At 47.9% G+C, this 15314-nt stretch overlaps 1 protein-coding gene across 1 annotated transcript; it reads left to right on the top strand.

The window, feature by feature from the left end:
* Nucleotides 1-612: 612 nt before the first annotated feature.
* LOC142558533 (uncharacterized) lies at nucleotides 613-1524 on the top strand. Its single transcript, XM_075670667.1, has one exon. It carries the CDS (start codon nucleotides 613-615, stop codon nucleotides 1522-1524), a length of 912 nt encoding a protein of 303 aa, XP_075526782.1.
* Nucleotides 1525-15314: the final 13790 nt, after the last annotated feature.

The raw sequence follows: 15314 nt of genomic DNA on the forward strand, positions 1-15314 counted from the left end.
CATAATTCTCCCTAAATGTAACAAAATAATTCCCGTCACGTTGGTGGTCAGAGAAAGCGCCACGAACTTGTCCTAGTAAGGTTCTGTACACGCGAATCTAACTGCGGCTGAGGGCCTTACTGCTTTTCTCTAACTGCGTCATAACAGCAGGCGCGGCGAGCGCACTGAAAAATTGCTCAAATTAGTCATAATAATCTGGGATTCACAGAAAGCTTCGCAAACATCTCCCAGTAAAAGACATTAACTCAAATAAATGCGGCAGGACCACTGAGCTGTTTTTCGCTAACTACGTCACAAGTCAAGGTTCTCCCGTAACCATAATTGCTCGAAATGCGTCACAGACTGTCAAAGAAAATTTCTCACCTTGCCCTGGGGTCCCCATCGTAGTTAGTTTGTCGACTTTAGGCGTTGTTTGCAGTCCTTTGTGCCAGCGGAGTACCAGCGGAGTGGAAACACGCCGTAGTGGTGATGATTCCCAAACCCGACAAAAAACTCCATATTGAAAATCTCAGACCAATTTCGCTTACATCATGCCTAGGCAAGCTGTACGAAAGAATAGTGACCCGAAGAATCCAAACGCATCTTGAAGACGGAGGATGGTACCCCAACATCATGTTCGGCTTCAGGGCAAACTTGTCTACCCAAGATATCTTGCTACAGCGAAAGAAAGAGGTACTCGAGACAATGCTGAAAAACGGGGAAAACGTGGTCATGGACATCGACATCAAGGGAGCCTTTGACAACGTGTCCCAAGCCGCCATTATGGAGGGGATTAACACCCCTAAATGCGGGAAGAAAGTCCATGACTATATCAGAAGCTTCCTAACCGACAGAACAGCGACAGTAGGCCTGGGAGACCTACGGAGTGACGCCTTTCAAACGCCATGCAAGGGCACTCCGCAGTGCTCAGTAATCTCGCCAGTACTCTTCAACATAGCAATGGTCAACCTTACCAAGAAACTTAGCAAGATCCAAGGAATCAGTGACGCAATGTACGCGGACTACATAACGATCTGGACTACTCAAGGCTCACTAGGGGATAAACAAGAGGCACTACAAGAAGCTGCCGCCTGCATCGAAGAATACACAAAGCAAAGAGGCCTCAGATGCTCCACGGAGAAATCTGAACTCCTCAGGGTGGGCAGACACCCCACTGATGCCCCGCTCGAAGTAAGGCTAGAAGGACAGAACATCCCGGAACAAAAGATGATTAGAATCCTCGGCATGTGGTTGCATGGAAGCCGGAAATGCAGCCACACAATCTGCCTGCTAAACAAAGCAGCAGGACAGGTGGGCCGAATGATTAGCAGAGTGGCACACAAGAGATGTGGCATGAAAGAGGAGGACACACACAGGTTGGTCAACAGCCTGATAGTCAGCCGTACCATGCAATCACCAAAACCGAAAAAGAGCAAGTGGAGACCATCCTCCGGAAAGCGCATAAAAGAGCTCTCCACCTCCCAAGGAACACATCCAACGACAAACTCATGCAACTTGGAATCAGCAACACTTTTGAAGGACTAAGGTAGTGCCAGCTCAAGGCACAAGTACGAAGACTCAGCATTACAACAACGGGAAGGGCGCTCCTGACAAAGCTAGGTCGGCAAGTAGAAAAACCACAAAGTAGCAGGGCCGCAATACCAGACCCACTAAGAAAGAAACTACGCACACAACCTATCCCGCGCAACATGGACCCAAACCTCCATGCGAGTAGGAGACAGGCTAGTGCAGAGTATTACGAAAAGACGATGGGACATCGGGACAATACAGTCTATACCGATGCGTCCCTATACTCACAAGCACACAAAAACAACGCGGCAGCGGTAGTAGTAAATAATCAAGGAGAATTAATCACAGGACTCACGGCCGAGGTGGCTAACATAACCGAGGCAGAGGAAATTGCTGTCGCACTGGCAGCGGAAGAAGATTATAGAACAGGAATATCCCTCAATATTCTAACAGATTCACAAGAGGCATGCCGGAGCTATATAAGAGGCAGAATTAGTGACACGGCGCTCAAGATCCTCAGCAGAGTTCCAATCGCTGAGGGACAACCCACACATAACATTATCTGGATACCAAGCCACGCAGGGATCAGGAGCAACGAAGGGGCAGACAGCCTAGCTCGAGGGATGACCAGCCGAGCAGGAACGTCAACCGCCCCAGAAGGGCCACAGATCAACTGCGGGAACAGCTATTCAGAGCTATTAAACCTCTATAAGGGGCTAAGATATCAATATCCCCCACCACATAAAGCATTAACAAAGGAGGAGGCCGCAGGATGGCGGAGATTGCAAACGGGCTCCTTCCCAAACTTACACATACTAAGTAGGATGTTCCCCACGCAGTCTAGCGCATCCTGTCCGTGGTGTGGAGCTAAACCAACATTATACCACATTACATGGGGGTCTACAAGAAACCGGGCATTCCACAAACACCAAACACCAAGTGCGGAGCAATGGGAGAGCTGGCTCACCACCCGCGAGCTAGAGGATCAAAGAGCTCTAATAGCGCACGCGTGCGAGGCGGCCCGGCTCAGTGGAGCCCTGGACTAGGGGCCCATCCATGGCTGAAGAGGACCCAAGCTTCAATAATTAAGACTTCGGTCTCAACCCGCTAAAACCTTAAAAGAGTAAATAAAGTTTTCCATTCCATTCCATTCACCTTGCCCTAGTCCAATAGTGCAGTGGTGCCGTGTCGCAGTGCAGGAACCCAAGAATATGCTGGGAGACCCAAAAAACCAGACTGAATGCAAAAAAACAAAAAAAAACGATAAACAGCCAGATCGATGGCCCAACAGGCCGACGCTCACATGCGTAGGTGGCCTCGCTCGCTTCGGCGGCGTGACTGACGGACGACGTATGCATCGGTCGCCTAATTGGCCTGTCGCTAGGTAACGCAAGAAAGAAAACTGGAAAGGTAGGAAACTGGACACAATGGTAACGTCACTTGAATTACCAGCCAGTGCATGTGTCGACCCCCTCCCCCCCTGCCTGATTCGCGTTCTATTACGACTGCATTCTATTTCTTAAAATTTATTTTGTGTAGTGCTTACGAAATAACTTAAAACAGCAAAACCCCTATTTTTCCCGTACCTCTACACTTCTGTGACAGATGACAAATAAAATAAAATGTCAGTATGGTCGCAATTTGACATTCCACATTTTGTAACCGTTGTAGAAATTGAGGTGATGGACACTGCAAAACCTGGGCCCACATTTAGCGGCTGAAGTACTACACAATAAAATCAAATTAAGTAAGCGATGTCCTGCACGATACAAATGCGATGTCCTTGCAACAAACTATAGTTGCTGTTCGTTATAACGAAAAAACATTTACTTTTCCTCAATGATCATGGAATATTAAACAGTGACTGGACACTCAGAATGGAACTTAGTACATTTGAAGCGCATCTTCATTTATACAATATTGTCCTTACATTAGTGAACATTAGTGAACTATAAGAAGGCCGCCATTCATGCCTTTGGCAATAGATTCGATATGTTTCGGAGGTTTAGTACGAACATAACCATCGAGCTTGATGACATTGAAATCCTCTATACACACGGAAATGCAATGCTGAGCAAATACATGCAATCATCTAGGGAGAGAGAATGAGCAGATAGCAAGGTTCGATACATTTAGCGGTCAACGTGATGATTTCACAAAAATGGGCGAGCAGCGAGATTTTTCATTTGTAATCGTTCTACCTCACCCCCCCCCCCCCTCGATTATCTTGTTTATTATAAGCAGGCTAGCGCTGTGTATTTTAGAACGAGCAGCTAAAGAGTGGAAATCGGGAACCCACGAAACGTTCATTTACTGGTGATTAGGCGATTCAGCAGCCTTTCGAATAGCACTTGGAGATTATTCAGCTGCAAGAGTCGATGCATCTTACATTTGGAGAAGGCGCATAAAAAAATAACGAACTGGTAGGATAGTGTGACAGATTCCGATACTGAAATCAGAAAGAAGACCACGGAAATGTAGCGTATAAATACGTGACCTTTTACGCACATACTTCGATATACGATTCTACTTCAACAAAGTTGGTTTCCTCAAAAAATAGGCTTCGTGACTGACAGAGTTTTTAAAACCATGGAACCCAGGCATATGTCTTTTTTGCACTTGTCGCATAAGCGGCTTCGTTGTCAAACGAGGAATTACTCACTAAGGAGCCACATGTTACGCAACAATGTTCAGCTCGTCATGCTACATCCCGAACTCCGTGTAGAGGAGTACCACTGCTTCGGAGCCGATTTTTCAATGATGTTGAGTGCAGACTACCTCGCTGATCCGCCGTAAAGACTCACGAAATGCTTGAGCATTTTTCGGCAAATGCTCCATGAGCGATTTCGGCGAGTGGCTCAAGAAGGATAACTAATAGAGGATTTCTACAACACTTTGCGGCTTTTAGTGCAGCAACGTATTATTTTACCCATAGGCATGTAATTGAGTTTCTGTCAGAAATATATCAGCCTCTGCTTAGACGGTTATTATGTAGGAGCACACAAGCAAGACGGACAGTGTACCCTCGCAGTTACGCTGTAGATTATTCTCTAGAATATACCGCAGAAACCCCACTTCTTTACTAAATTAATAATAATAGAACTTACCTAATTTTGTGCGCATCACTTTCCATTCGTGTTAGTACGTGGACAATCCTTCACCTGTGCTTAACGATATTGGTGTAACCGCGTGAACAGCTGTTCTATGATGCTTCAACGCATCGTCGTAACAGCCTTATTTTTATATATGTATTTTTATTATTTAGTATCACTAGCTCTTTCATTCTATTTTTCCCTGTCTACTGGGCCACGCTAAAAGCCTCAAGAGTTACATTTGAGCGCTCACTATAGCATGAAGTATTTGCCAACAAAAGCACAAACTCGAAAGCATTCAGCTTGCCGGGCTTCTCGGAAATAGATTTCGAATCGGCAAAGCACTCATAGATTTTCCCTTCGATCTCTTATTCGTTCGTTCTCCTCGCTAAAATGTTTCGTACCAAGCTAAGGTAGACAGCTTTCTGAATTTTCAGTCGAGAGCTCAATCTTTCGCCAAGTAGCCAAGATTATAGAAAAATAAAAGAAATTCGCGGAAAACACTGGAGTGAGGAAGTGTTTGAATGTGGGCGTTCTTGTACGCACCATGTACTGCTTGATGTCACATGCCGGCAAATAATCTCTCTACGTCTTGCATATTCACATTGCACAAGCTGAGTTTGAAGAGGTTCATGTGTGCAAAAAGAAAATTTTCAACTTTCAGTTTTCACTCTTGGTACGCAATCTTTGTGCATGAAGTAGAGGTGAAGGATATTTTCCTTATTGTCCGTTTAGACTGAATTGTGACGCTAGGTATGTTTAAATTGAATATCCAGCAGCTTTCTTTTTTTCTTTTTTATGAACTCTATGCAAGTCTATGCCGGTACCCCGTTAGATGGCACCGGCTACTCTCGTGAGTGCATAGACTCTTCTGTAATCTCACATCTTCTTCTTTTGCTTTTTCCTAAATACATATCTTGCTTTAAGCTTTACATTCATAAATACAGCCCCCACAGGTGTTCCTTAAGAAACCTCCACACAATGACCATGGATATTGCAGCCTTTATAAAGAAAAAGTTATATTGTACCACTGCCCGCATTCTCCCCAGTGACAGCACGCAGTTCCTAGATAAAACTATCGTCTACGGCTCGAAGCCGAGGACCAAATACTTAGCAGGATTGCCATTCTAACCCATAGGCGAATCACTCGAACAATGCAGAAGGAAACGAGTTAAACTTCACTTAATTGAACCAGAAGTCGAAATCTTTGTTGCTGGTTGCCTTTTGACAAAGTGTTGGCGCACAGTGAATATTCCATACTTTAAATCTTATCATACTGTCCAGCCAATCAAAAGCACCTAATCAGCTGAATGATTCGCCTGCACAGATGATTGGAAGTCAGCTGAATGTCTTTTACTTTGTACTATAACCATCGTGATTGTCAAGCGTCATTAATTATGGACATTCACGAGCCGCGTTTGTAAAGAACCTTGAAGCGCTCCCCTACAGATTAGCTGACGCCTGCTTTAGGTTCGACAAATCGAAAGGCTTCGATCAAACAAAGCATGCATACTTCTAAATAATCGTCGCCGTCTGTTGCATTAGAAGTCCTAGTAAAGAGACTCGCGGATCAACTTTTCACGTTTGCACGATGAACAGAATAAACTCTACCGATCCCATATTAGGGTGGCGTTGCTACTTAAACATAACACATTGTACAATTCATCTGGTGTTCCTAAGAAATAGAGAACTTTATGAAGAATTTCCCAGAACCTACGCTAACTGATAAGTGTGCAACAATGCTACTTCAAGTGGATCGGCAGCCTCTTTGTCCCATCGGCGTTCTCTCTGTACTTGGCATTCAAAGCGCGTCAAATCGCCGAGGGGCGCTGCAGATCAAGCTGGCGATGGAGTGCCAGCAGTTCGTAAAAGCATTTCACACAGTATTTATTTTCTTTACCATTTATTTACAAACTTACGTTTTATATTAACTTGCATCTCACCAAACACTTCTCATTTGGCTGTCAACCTCGCCTCTTGACGAAAGTGGACGATGAGGGAGCTTTCCATTTGGGATTTCTGTTCCCTCCGGGTGATATTGTTTATCATGAGCTGCCCGGCGGAATGTTTGATTAGAACGATGAGACAAACTGTAGGAAGCTCAAATACATGTGTGCGCTTCGCTTTTGATATGAGGCTGGGGGGACCATTGCGCATTCCGTCACGTGTACGAGTGGTCCAAAGCTCACACTCCGCACACTGTTACGTTACAACTTCTGTAGCTCCAGCCAATCCTTTTCATCGGCCCGTTCAGCTGCCCTGGGCGCAGATGTCTACCGCATTCGGCTACGAGCTACGGAGAGAACATTGGCTGGATTGGCGACCTCAGCACAGCCGCAGCTCAGCGGGCGTCAACCCCAGAGCGGACCGCCAACAGTTGTAACACCTGAAATCACTGTAATATTGCCTTTTATCACCGCTTACTATGCCAAGGGCCCTAACGCGTATTTACTTCCATTTGCCTGTTAGTAAAACCACGCTAATTATACCCATCATCCACGTATTTCAGCGCAATACATTACGTTACCTGTTACTGCACTTCCTGAGTGCACGGAGCGTTCATAAAACACTTTTCTGTAAATGGCTATGTCGAAGTTTGAATTCTCGTGTAGTGCAGTTGCACACAATGCTTCGGATTGTGCTAGGAAATGATAGTTTCATCACACTATAGAACTATGTGTCTATTGCAGTTGCTCTATAGGATTGTGTAAAACATTACGGATAACAGTCATACGGCATTCTGGAACGCTGACTGTAATAAACCTACGCGAAGGGAAGATTTATTGCTAGTCACCAACAATGTGCTTCCTACTGAAATGAAGTATGAACATTGTGCCTCACAGATTTCCCAGAGGAGACCGATAACGCCGACTGTGCCTCTCGGATGACGGACGAAAACTTCGAGAAGACATGTATCTGCTGAGTCCAGTTAAAGGACATAATTGCACACCAGACTGAAAACTTTCGGAAGAAGTATCCCAACAACGGCGCATTTTCACCTAAATCTCTAATGTCAGCTCTTTTTCATTTTCCCAGGCAAGCGGGTAAACGTTGTAGATGTTTAACATAATGCCTCTAAAGGGGCAGAAAAGGGTATTTTCCGCAGTTTTAAATTTACGAATAATTAAAAGACGCACGCACCATTATTTTCCAACGTATTCCACCTAACTCACCCCACATTCAAAAAGAAGCTTCATGTATCATGCAGTGTTTTTATAAACAACTGAAAAAAGGCATATCACGCTTCTTGCGCTTGTAATCACATTAGCCGCTTTCCTGTAATTGTGCAACGAAGCTACAATTAGACACTAGGATATAAATAGCATACGTTATCGAAGATGTGGAACTCTTTGCTCTAGATGCGTTCTGAAAAATTCCCTTTATGCAAGAGGACTCCGCAAGGCGACTGCTTTGGAGCCGACAATTCAACTATGCTCATTACATGCTATCTTACTCATTCCCCGTAACGACTCTGGCAATACTTGAGCATTTGCTTCAAATACTGTATCAGCAATTTCAGCGAGTGACTCATGGAGCAAACCTATCAGGGTACTTTTATCATACTTTTTGACTTTTAGTGTAAAGAAGTGTTTTTTTGCCTCGGAAAACATGTTATTGAGTTGCCACTGAAAGCATTTCAGGCTTTCGTTGGACGGGTAATGCGAGAGACGGGGCTCTTCGACAACTGGTGACACACACAGTAACACTCATAGGAAGCTCAGGCGAAGCAATTGCCGGCTATATATGCCAGGCTAACGCCACCAGCTGCAACAGCACTACCACCACAATGCTCCTTTGAATGAATGAAAAACTTTATTTTCACAAAGAAGGTATACCGGCGAAGGTGGAGCCCTCAGTCCAGAGCCCCAGTGGCCTTTGCCATCTTGCTAGCTCTGTCGATCAGCTTTAGCTGTTCTTCAGGCTTCGAGCAGGATAGCGCAGCCTCCCACTGCTCCGGTGTTGGTGTTTTGTGTACTGGCGCTACCTTTGGCTTTTGGCAGGCCCATGTAACGTGGTAAAGCGTTGCGTGTTCACCGCATAGCGGGCATTTATTGTCGTATGTTGACGGATAGATTTTGCTGAGCAGACTCAGATTGGGGTATGTATTAGTCTGCAGTTGTCTCCAGGCAACCGACTGCTCTCTACTAAGGTCTTTGTGGGGAGGGGGGTAGATCCTCCTTAGGGCTCTTTGGTTTTCTAAAATTGCTCCATAGCGTCTGGTGACTGTGTCCGGTTCCCCGTCGTGGTGCGCCCGCCGGTTGGCGTATGCTCGGGCGTTGGCGTCGGCACGTTGGTTCCCTGTCACAGTCTCATGACCTGGTGTCCACGTAATGAAGCATCTCGAAAAGGTTATTTTTCTCGTCTTGAGTATGCGGATGGCCGCAGTGGATATGCGTCCACTGCTGTACCTTCTGCACGCTTCTTGCGAGTCCGTAAGTATTGTTGTAGTGGCCTCTTCGCCCTTGTGGGTGATGGCGAGTGCGATTGCCGCTTCCTCAGCCTCCAGGATGTTGTTGCCTTTGATCGAAGCGCAATTGATTTCTCTAAGCTGGTGATCAACAACGCTGACTACCGCCCCGGAGTGCTCTTTGTATGTGGTCGCGTCGACGTATAACACGTCTTTTTTCGCCGAGAAATATCTGTTGTGTGCCTCTGATCTTGCCTTTCTTCTGGCCTTGTGTAATTTAGGGTGCATGTTTCTCGGTATCGGGTTAACCTCAATGATCTCTCGAATCTCTTTAGATATGCTTTCCGTGCTGTTAATTTCTCTGCAAGCATCTCTCATACCCAGTATCTTCAGCGTGTTCCTGCCCGTTGGAGTCAGCATGAGTCTCATTTTCTGCGCGAGAAGGTGAGCTTCGATGTGTTCTTGCGCTGTGTTGTTTATGCCCAATTGAAGGAATTTCTCCGTCGAGGTGTTGACCGGTAGTCCGAGAGCGCATTTGTAAGCTTTCCTAAGGATTGCCTCTAATTGTTCTTTTTCCTGCTCGAGCGGTGTTTGGTAGGGGACACTGTATACAATCCTACTGATCACGAGGGCCTGTATTAGCTTACATGTGTCCTCTTCTTTCATACCTCGCCGTCTGTTTGAGATTCTTGCGATCATCCTTGTGATCTGAGCTGTAGTGTTTGCCAGCTGTCTGATTGTGTGGTCCACACGACAGTTGCTCTGTATCCACATGCCAAGGATCTTAACTTGGGATACCTCCGGAATCTTCTTCCCCCCTATGAAGATGTCTATGGAGTTTTGCAGATTGTATCCTCTTCTGTAGACTCTGAGCACCTCGGATTTCTCCGGGGAGCAGACAAGCCCGCAGTGTTCAGTGTATGCATGGACTGTATCTGCTGCGCTCTGCAGAAGGTCTTGTTTTTCTCCTAAGGATCCCTTGGTCACCCAGATTGTGACGTCGTCGGCGTATATGGCATGCCTGAGCCCTTCAATTTTTTCGAGCTTCCGTGCTAACCCGATCATAACAATGTTAAAAAGCGTAGGGGATATCACAGAGCCTTGCGGTGTTCCCTTTTTGGGCATGTTGAAGGTGTCAGTCCTGATGCCTCCTATACCAATGGTGGCGGATCTGTCACTGAGGAAAGCTCTGACGTAGTTGTGTATTCTCTGCCCGCAACCAATGTTGCTGAGACCCTCCAGCACAGCCCTATGACTTACATTGTCGAAGGCCGCCTTAAGATCGAGTGCAAGCAAGATATTTTCTCCATATTTCGGGATGGTAGTAAGTACCTCCTCCTTAATCTGCAGGAGGATGTCTTGCGTTGAGAGGCATTTTCTGAATCCAAACATAGTGTGTGGCATGAGCTCGTTATCCTCTAGGTGGGTCTCCAACCTCTGAAGCACAATTCTCTCGTATACTTTTCCCAAGCAGGACGTTAGCGAAATGGGTCGCAGGTTTTCCAGGCAGGGAGTCTTTCCGGACTTCGGAATCATAACTATTTCCGCATGTCTCCAGTCGTCCGCGATAGTCCCCTGTTCCCAGTGTTTATTTACGAATTCTGTAAATCGTTTGATGGAGTTTTCGTCCAGGTTCCTTATCATGGCGTTGGTGATGCCATCCTTGCCTGGCGTGGTGTTCTTTGTGGCAGACATCACAGCGTGTCTTACTTCTTCTATGGTAATGGGTTCATCTAGAGCAGGATTTGCTTCGCCCGTGTATGCCAAGCTGCAGTCGACGTCCGTTGTATCCCCAATGTAGCGCTGCTTGATGTTCTGCAGCATTTCCCGGTCTGTGCCTTGGAATCGGTGCGCGATCCGTTGGGTCGTTTTACGATTTTCGGACTTGGTCATGGTTGGGTCTATAAGACTCCTTAGCAAGGCCCATGTCTTTTTCCAGCCCAGGGTCCCCTGTAGCTCGTTGCATTTTTGGTCCCAGTTGCGCCCTGCGAGTTCTGTCGCATACTCTTCGGCTTGTCTGGTGACCTCAACGATTTTTAGTCTGAGTTTTCTGTTGTGCTTCTGCCGCCTCCATCTTCTTGGTAGCCCCCGTCGGGCGTCCCATAGGTGTAAAAGATGCTTATCCACCTCGGGTGTGTTGGTGGTGAGGGCGACCTCTCGGGTTAGCCTTTTGTAGTCTGCCTTGATTCCTGCGACCCAGCTCGTAATGTCTGTGATCTCAGTGTCTTCGGACTCCGCCCTAGTTTTTCTATAGGCTACCCAGTCGGTGAGCCTAGCCCGGCCAAGTCTTTTCCTGATCGGGAGGGTTTCTATCTTGATGCGCAAAATGAAGTGGTCGCTGCCAAGCGTTTCCCCGTCGTTTTCCCATCGAGCGTCCCTTACCCCTCTGACGAATGCCAAGTCTGGGCACGAATCTCGGTTGATACTGTTCCCCACTCGCGTGGGTTGGGTGTGGTCTGTGATGAGACTAAGCCTTCTGCGATCCGTTTCTCTGGCTAGGTCCCTGCCTTTTTGAGTTTCCTTAACGTAGCCCCAGCTTTTGTGCCAGGCATTAAAATCCCCCAGGATGACGAGACCCTTCTTGCCTGCTGCTTGTTCTGCCTTGCGTAACAGGTAGCCAAAATTGGCGTTCCTCTGGCTGGGCGGGCTGTAAATGTTGAGGAGGAAGATGCTTTCTTGGCTTCTCTTTTGGGTAATAATTTCAATAAAGACGTGGTCGATGTCCGTTGCGTCGATGTCGTGTTTGATTACGGTGACAGCTTTGGCAACCAGCGTCGCGACCTTACTCTGGCTGAGCCCTTCATAGACTGTGTACCCCGCAAGAGTGGGTGAGCAGCCGGTTTCCTGTAGGGCGATTATGTCTGGCGGAGCTGTGCAGTTAGTGATGTATTGTTTAAGGAGACCCTGCTTTCTGCGGATCCCACGGCAGTTCCACTGCCATATATCGAGGGTTTCCAACTTGACCGGGCGTTTAGGGTTGCTCGCCATACTCAGCCGATGGCCTAGTATAGGGTTTAGTTCTGGATTTCATGCCTGTAAATTGTACTAGGCGTTCTCTGTCCTTGCGCGCCTCCTCTTGGATGTTAGAAACGAGGTTGCTAAGATTCGCTAGTGCATCATTCATGGCCACCATGGCAGTTGTGAATTCCTGCCGCCCTATGGTGGCCGACTGGGTTTCGGCTGTTTGCGGCTTTGAGTTTGTCTGCCCTGTTCTCAGTGCCTTAAGTTCATCTATGAGCTCGTTGAGCTTCTGTCTGAGCTCAGCATTTTCTGCCCTGAGAGTCTGAATAGTTTGCCTTAGCTCATTTACTTCGTCATTCTGAGTGTTCGTGTTCTTTGGAGCAGTGGGAGAGGCTGAGAAAAGATGCGCTTTCCAGCTCACCTTACTGTCTTCTTCCTTCTTGTGTATGGTCTTCTTCTGCTGCTTCTTTTTCGTTTCCGGAGCCTGCCTGGTCTTGGACGCGGATCTCGACCTTGATCTAGACTTGGATGTCGAGCTGGAGTCCCTACTGAACCAGCGTTTCCTGGGCCGGCCACGTCCGCCGGCGTCCTTGGCTTCGGCGTCCGGTTCCTCTTTTTTTCTCCCCCGTGGGCTTCTCGGTTTCCAGAGGCGTTCTTTGCACTCCTTTGCCCGTGTCGGGTGCGCTTCCTTGCACAGCGCACACCTGGGCTGTCAGGTGTGTCCGTCTTCGATTACTGGCTCGGCGCAGTTCGAGCAGACAACGGCGTCAGGTGTCGGGCATACATCCGCCCTATGCCCAGGCTTGAAGCATATATAGCAAACTTGCCGCGATGACCGATAGAGGTAGCAACGCGTCTCGCCGCCGTATTAGTAAACGTAGCGGGGGACGATCTTGCCCTCGAAGGTAATTACCGCGGTTTGGGAGTTTCCAAGCATTCTTGCGTAAAGTATTTTGACTCCATGGGTACGTACCCGAAGGTGGGCCAGTAATTCGGTCGGCGTTGTACCGGCGTCCAGTCCGTGAATCACTCCTTTACACGAATTGTCCGGCGCTGCCACGTACGCCTTCACTGCATAGTCTTTCGCACCAAAACGTAGACTTGGAATGCTCTGCACTACATTGGCAGTCTCCATGCTTGGCGTGCTGATTATGGCGATGTTCGATCCGTTGCGCAACCGTATAAGCAAGTTGCCTTCGTTGCACATGTCTGGGTTTCCACATGCTTTGGTTACAGCCCGGGCCATCTGATGCGTGCTCAGTTGACTGATGTTGAGCCCATTCTTCGGTCTAATGATGACCTTGAAATCGGTCTTCGGCAGTGGAGGTAGCTTCTCTTGGCGAATGGGATTCTGCTTTAGTTTGGGCTGGCTCGGTGCTGATTTGTTGACCGCTTCGGTCCCGGTTTCCGGAACGGCGATGAGCCTTGAGTTGTGGTATCTTGCAGTAAACCATCCCCCGTTGTCAAGGGATTTCTTTTGCGATAGGTCGGTAGCGTTGTCGTCGCGTTGGGGGTTCTTTTCGATCGGCGTCGTGGCTCCGATCGTAGCAGACGCGTCGTCGTCAGCCATCCTGGCGCGTCCCGCACGAGCTGCAGGAGCAGCGTTCCGTCGGGCCGTCGGCCCGACGCCCCTTAGGCTTAGGGCAGCGTTCTTCTCCGCGAATCTTCGAGCAGGCAGAGAACGGGAAATATGGACTTACGGTTGAAAACCAGTTATCTACGGGTTTCGCTTGATTAGTAGAGGACGATGGAGCACTGCATTTTCGGCGGCGTCGAGGTCTTCCGGGTGAAATGAGGCGTCGAGGCAGGAGCTCATGCGAAGCGTGACCGCTCCGTTTGGCCCCCTAGCGTCGTCTCCGCTCCTTTGAAGTTGCTTTGAAGCTGCAGTTGTTTTTCTGAAAGTTTCGCCAGACAAACAATGCACTGACACGAATAGCAAAGTCTAGCGTTGTTCTAGAACTGCAATATCTTGAACGACGTACCACGTTTGGCAACTCGAGTTGCCAAACATGGTAAGTTGTTCCTCCTGTGCAGCAGGATCCTGCTGCACAGGAGGAACAGTGCCCTCGCAGCTACCAGCCATCTGAGTCTTGTCCGTCTTGTCCGTCAAGCGCCTGGTCCATCGTACATGTTCCTCTTTTAGTCTACGTCTCCGTAGCGCTCTTTTCTTCAACTATGCAAAACCAACTCGCCCACATTAAGCTTCGGCTGCTTCAGGCATCTGGGAACGCTAGCATCATGAGCGCCGACAGTGCTGTAGGAAGCGTCGCGCTAGAAACTGGGAAATTTACCAGCGAGTATGCGGCCAGTATAGTAAGCAACGTAGCAACAGAGAACGTTAAAATCAGAGACGCTGTGCGAGTCTCATGGGTGGAGGCAGAGAAAAAGGAAACAGGCTATGAGGTTTTCGCTAAGAGGTGAAAGTGAGACAGATTTGCTCTAGATATTGTTCAGGAGATGTAGGGTACGAGAACAAGCCTAAACGGCGGCCAGTAGCCAATGGTCTCTGGGGGCCAACCTCGGCCAGCTGGACGCCTGAGAGTGGGTCCTCCGGGACTTAGCTGACGAGCGTTACATACCGTACATTTGTGCCTACTATGGCATGGGTAGTAGCCGCTCTAAGTCACCGGTTTCAGACGCGTATTAGTTTGAAGGAGGCGCCAGGCCACCGCTTGTTGCTTAGGAAGTGTTTGGCGCTCTGGGCGATCCGGGACCTTTCGAAATCTGAAATGAGTCGTGGTCTCTGTGCCGTTATCCATGCGCTCCGCTCTCGACCCTAGTGGGGACTGCTGTGTAGCTCGGCTTGCAAGTCCACGAACCGTGGCGCGAGCCGTCTCGCTTCTGGGGAGAGAGGAATGCGCCAGGTGCTCCCTCGCTAACGGTGGCTTTCGTGTAGCTCATTACGTACTTGGCTTGTATGGAAGGTACTGCTAATGAAATATCCCATTCCTCTGGTATGCTACTTCGGCGTTGTCGGTGGCATTTGAGCCGCTTACATTTGCGTCAATAAAGAAGGGTACTACAGCTGTGGATATGTTGCGGTGGGCTATGTGCTCTGCTTCGTCGACGTAGGCCACGTTCTGAGTCTTGTAGCATCCTTCACATAGCTTTGGGAGGTTATTCCCGTCGTTACTTGTTATGGTCGGTATGCATGTTTCTAGGTACAGGGGACATACTTAGATGCGCCACTACGTCTTGGGAGAGGTTACATTTGTTCCATACTATGATGCGTAATTCACATGGAGTTTGTTCTCTAGGTTTCTGCACTTAGGGCTTTGTGTAAGTCTCGTATTGTGCTTTCTTTTGAGCTTCTAAGATTTCTTCGAGTGTGTTGTGCATATGTA

The sequence above is a fragment of the Dermacentor variabilis genome, chromosome 9 (assembly GCF_050947875.1).
Source record: "Dermacentor variabilis isolate Ectoservices chromosome 9, ASM5094787v1, whole genome shotgun sequence".
NCBI classification, from domain to species: Eukaryota; Metazoa; Arthropoda; class Arachnida; order Ixodida; family Ixodidae; genus Dermacentor; species Dermacentor variabilis.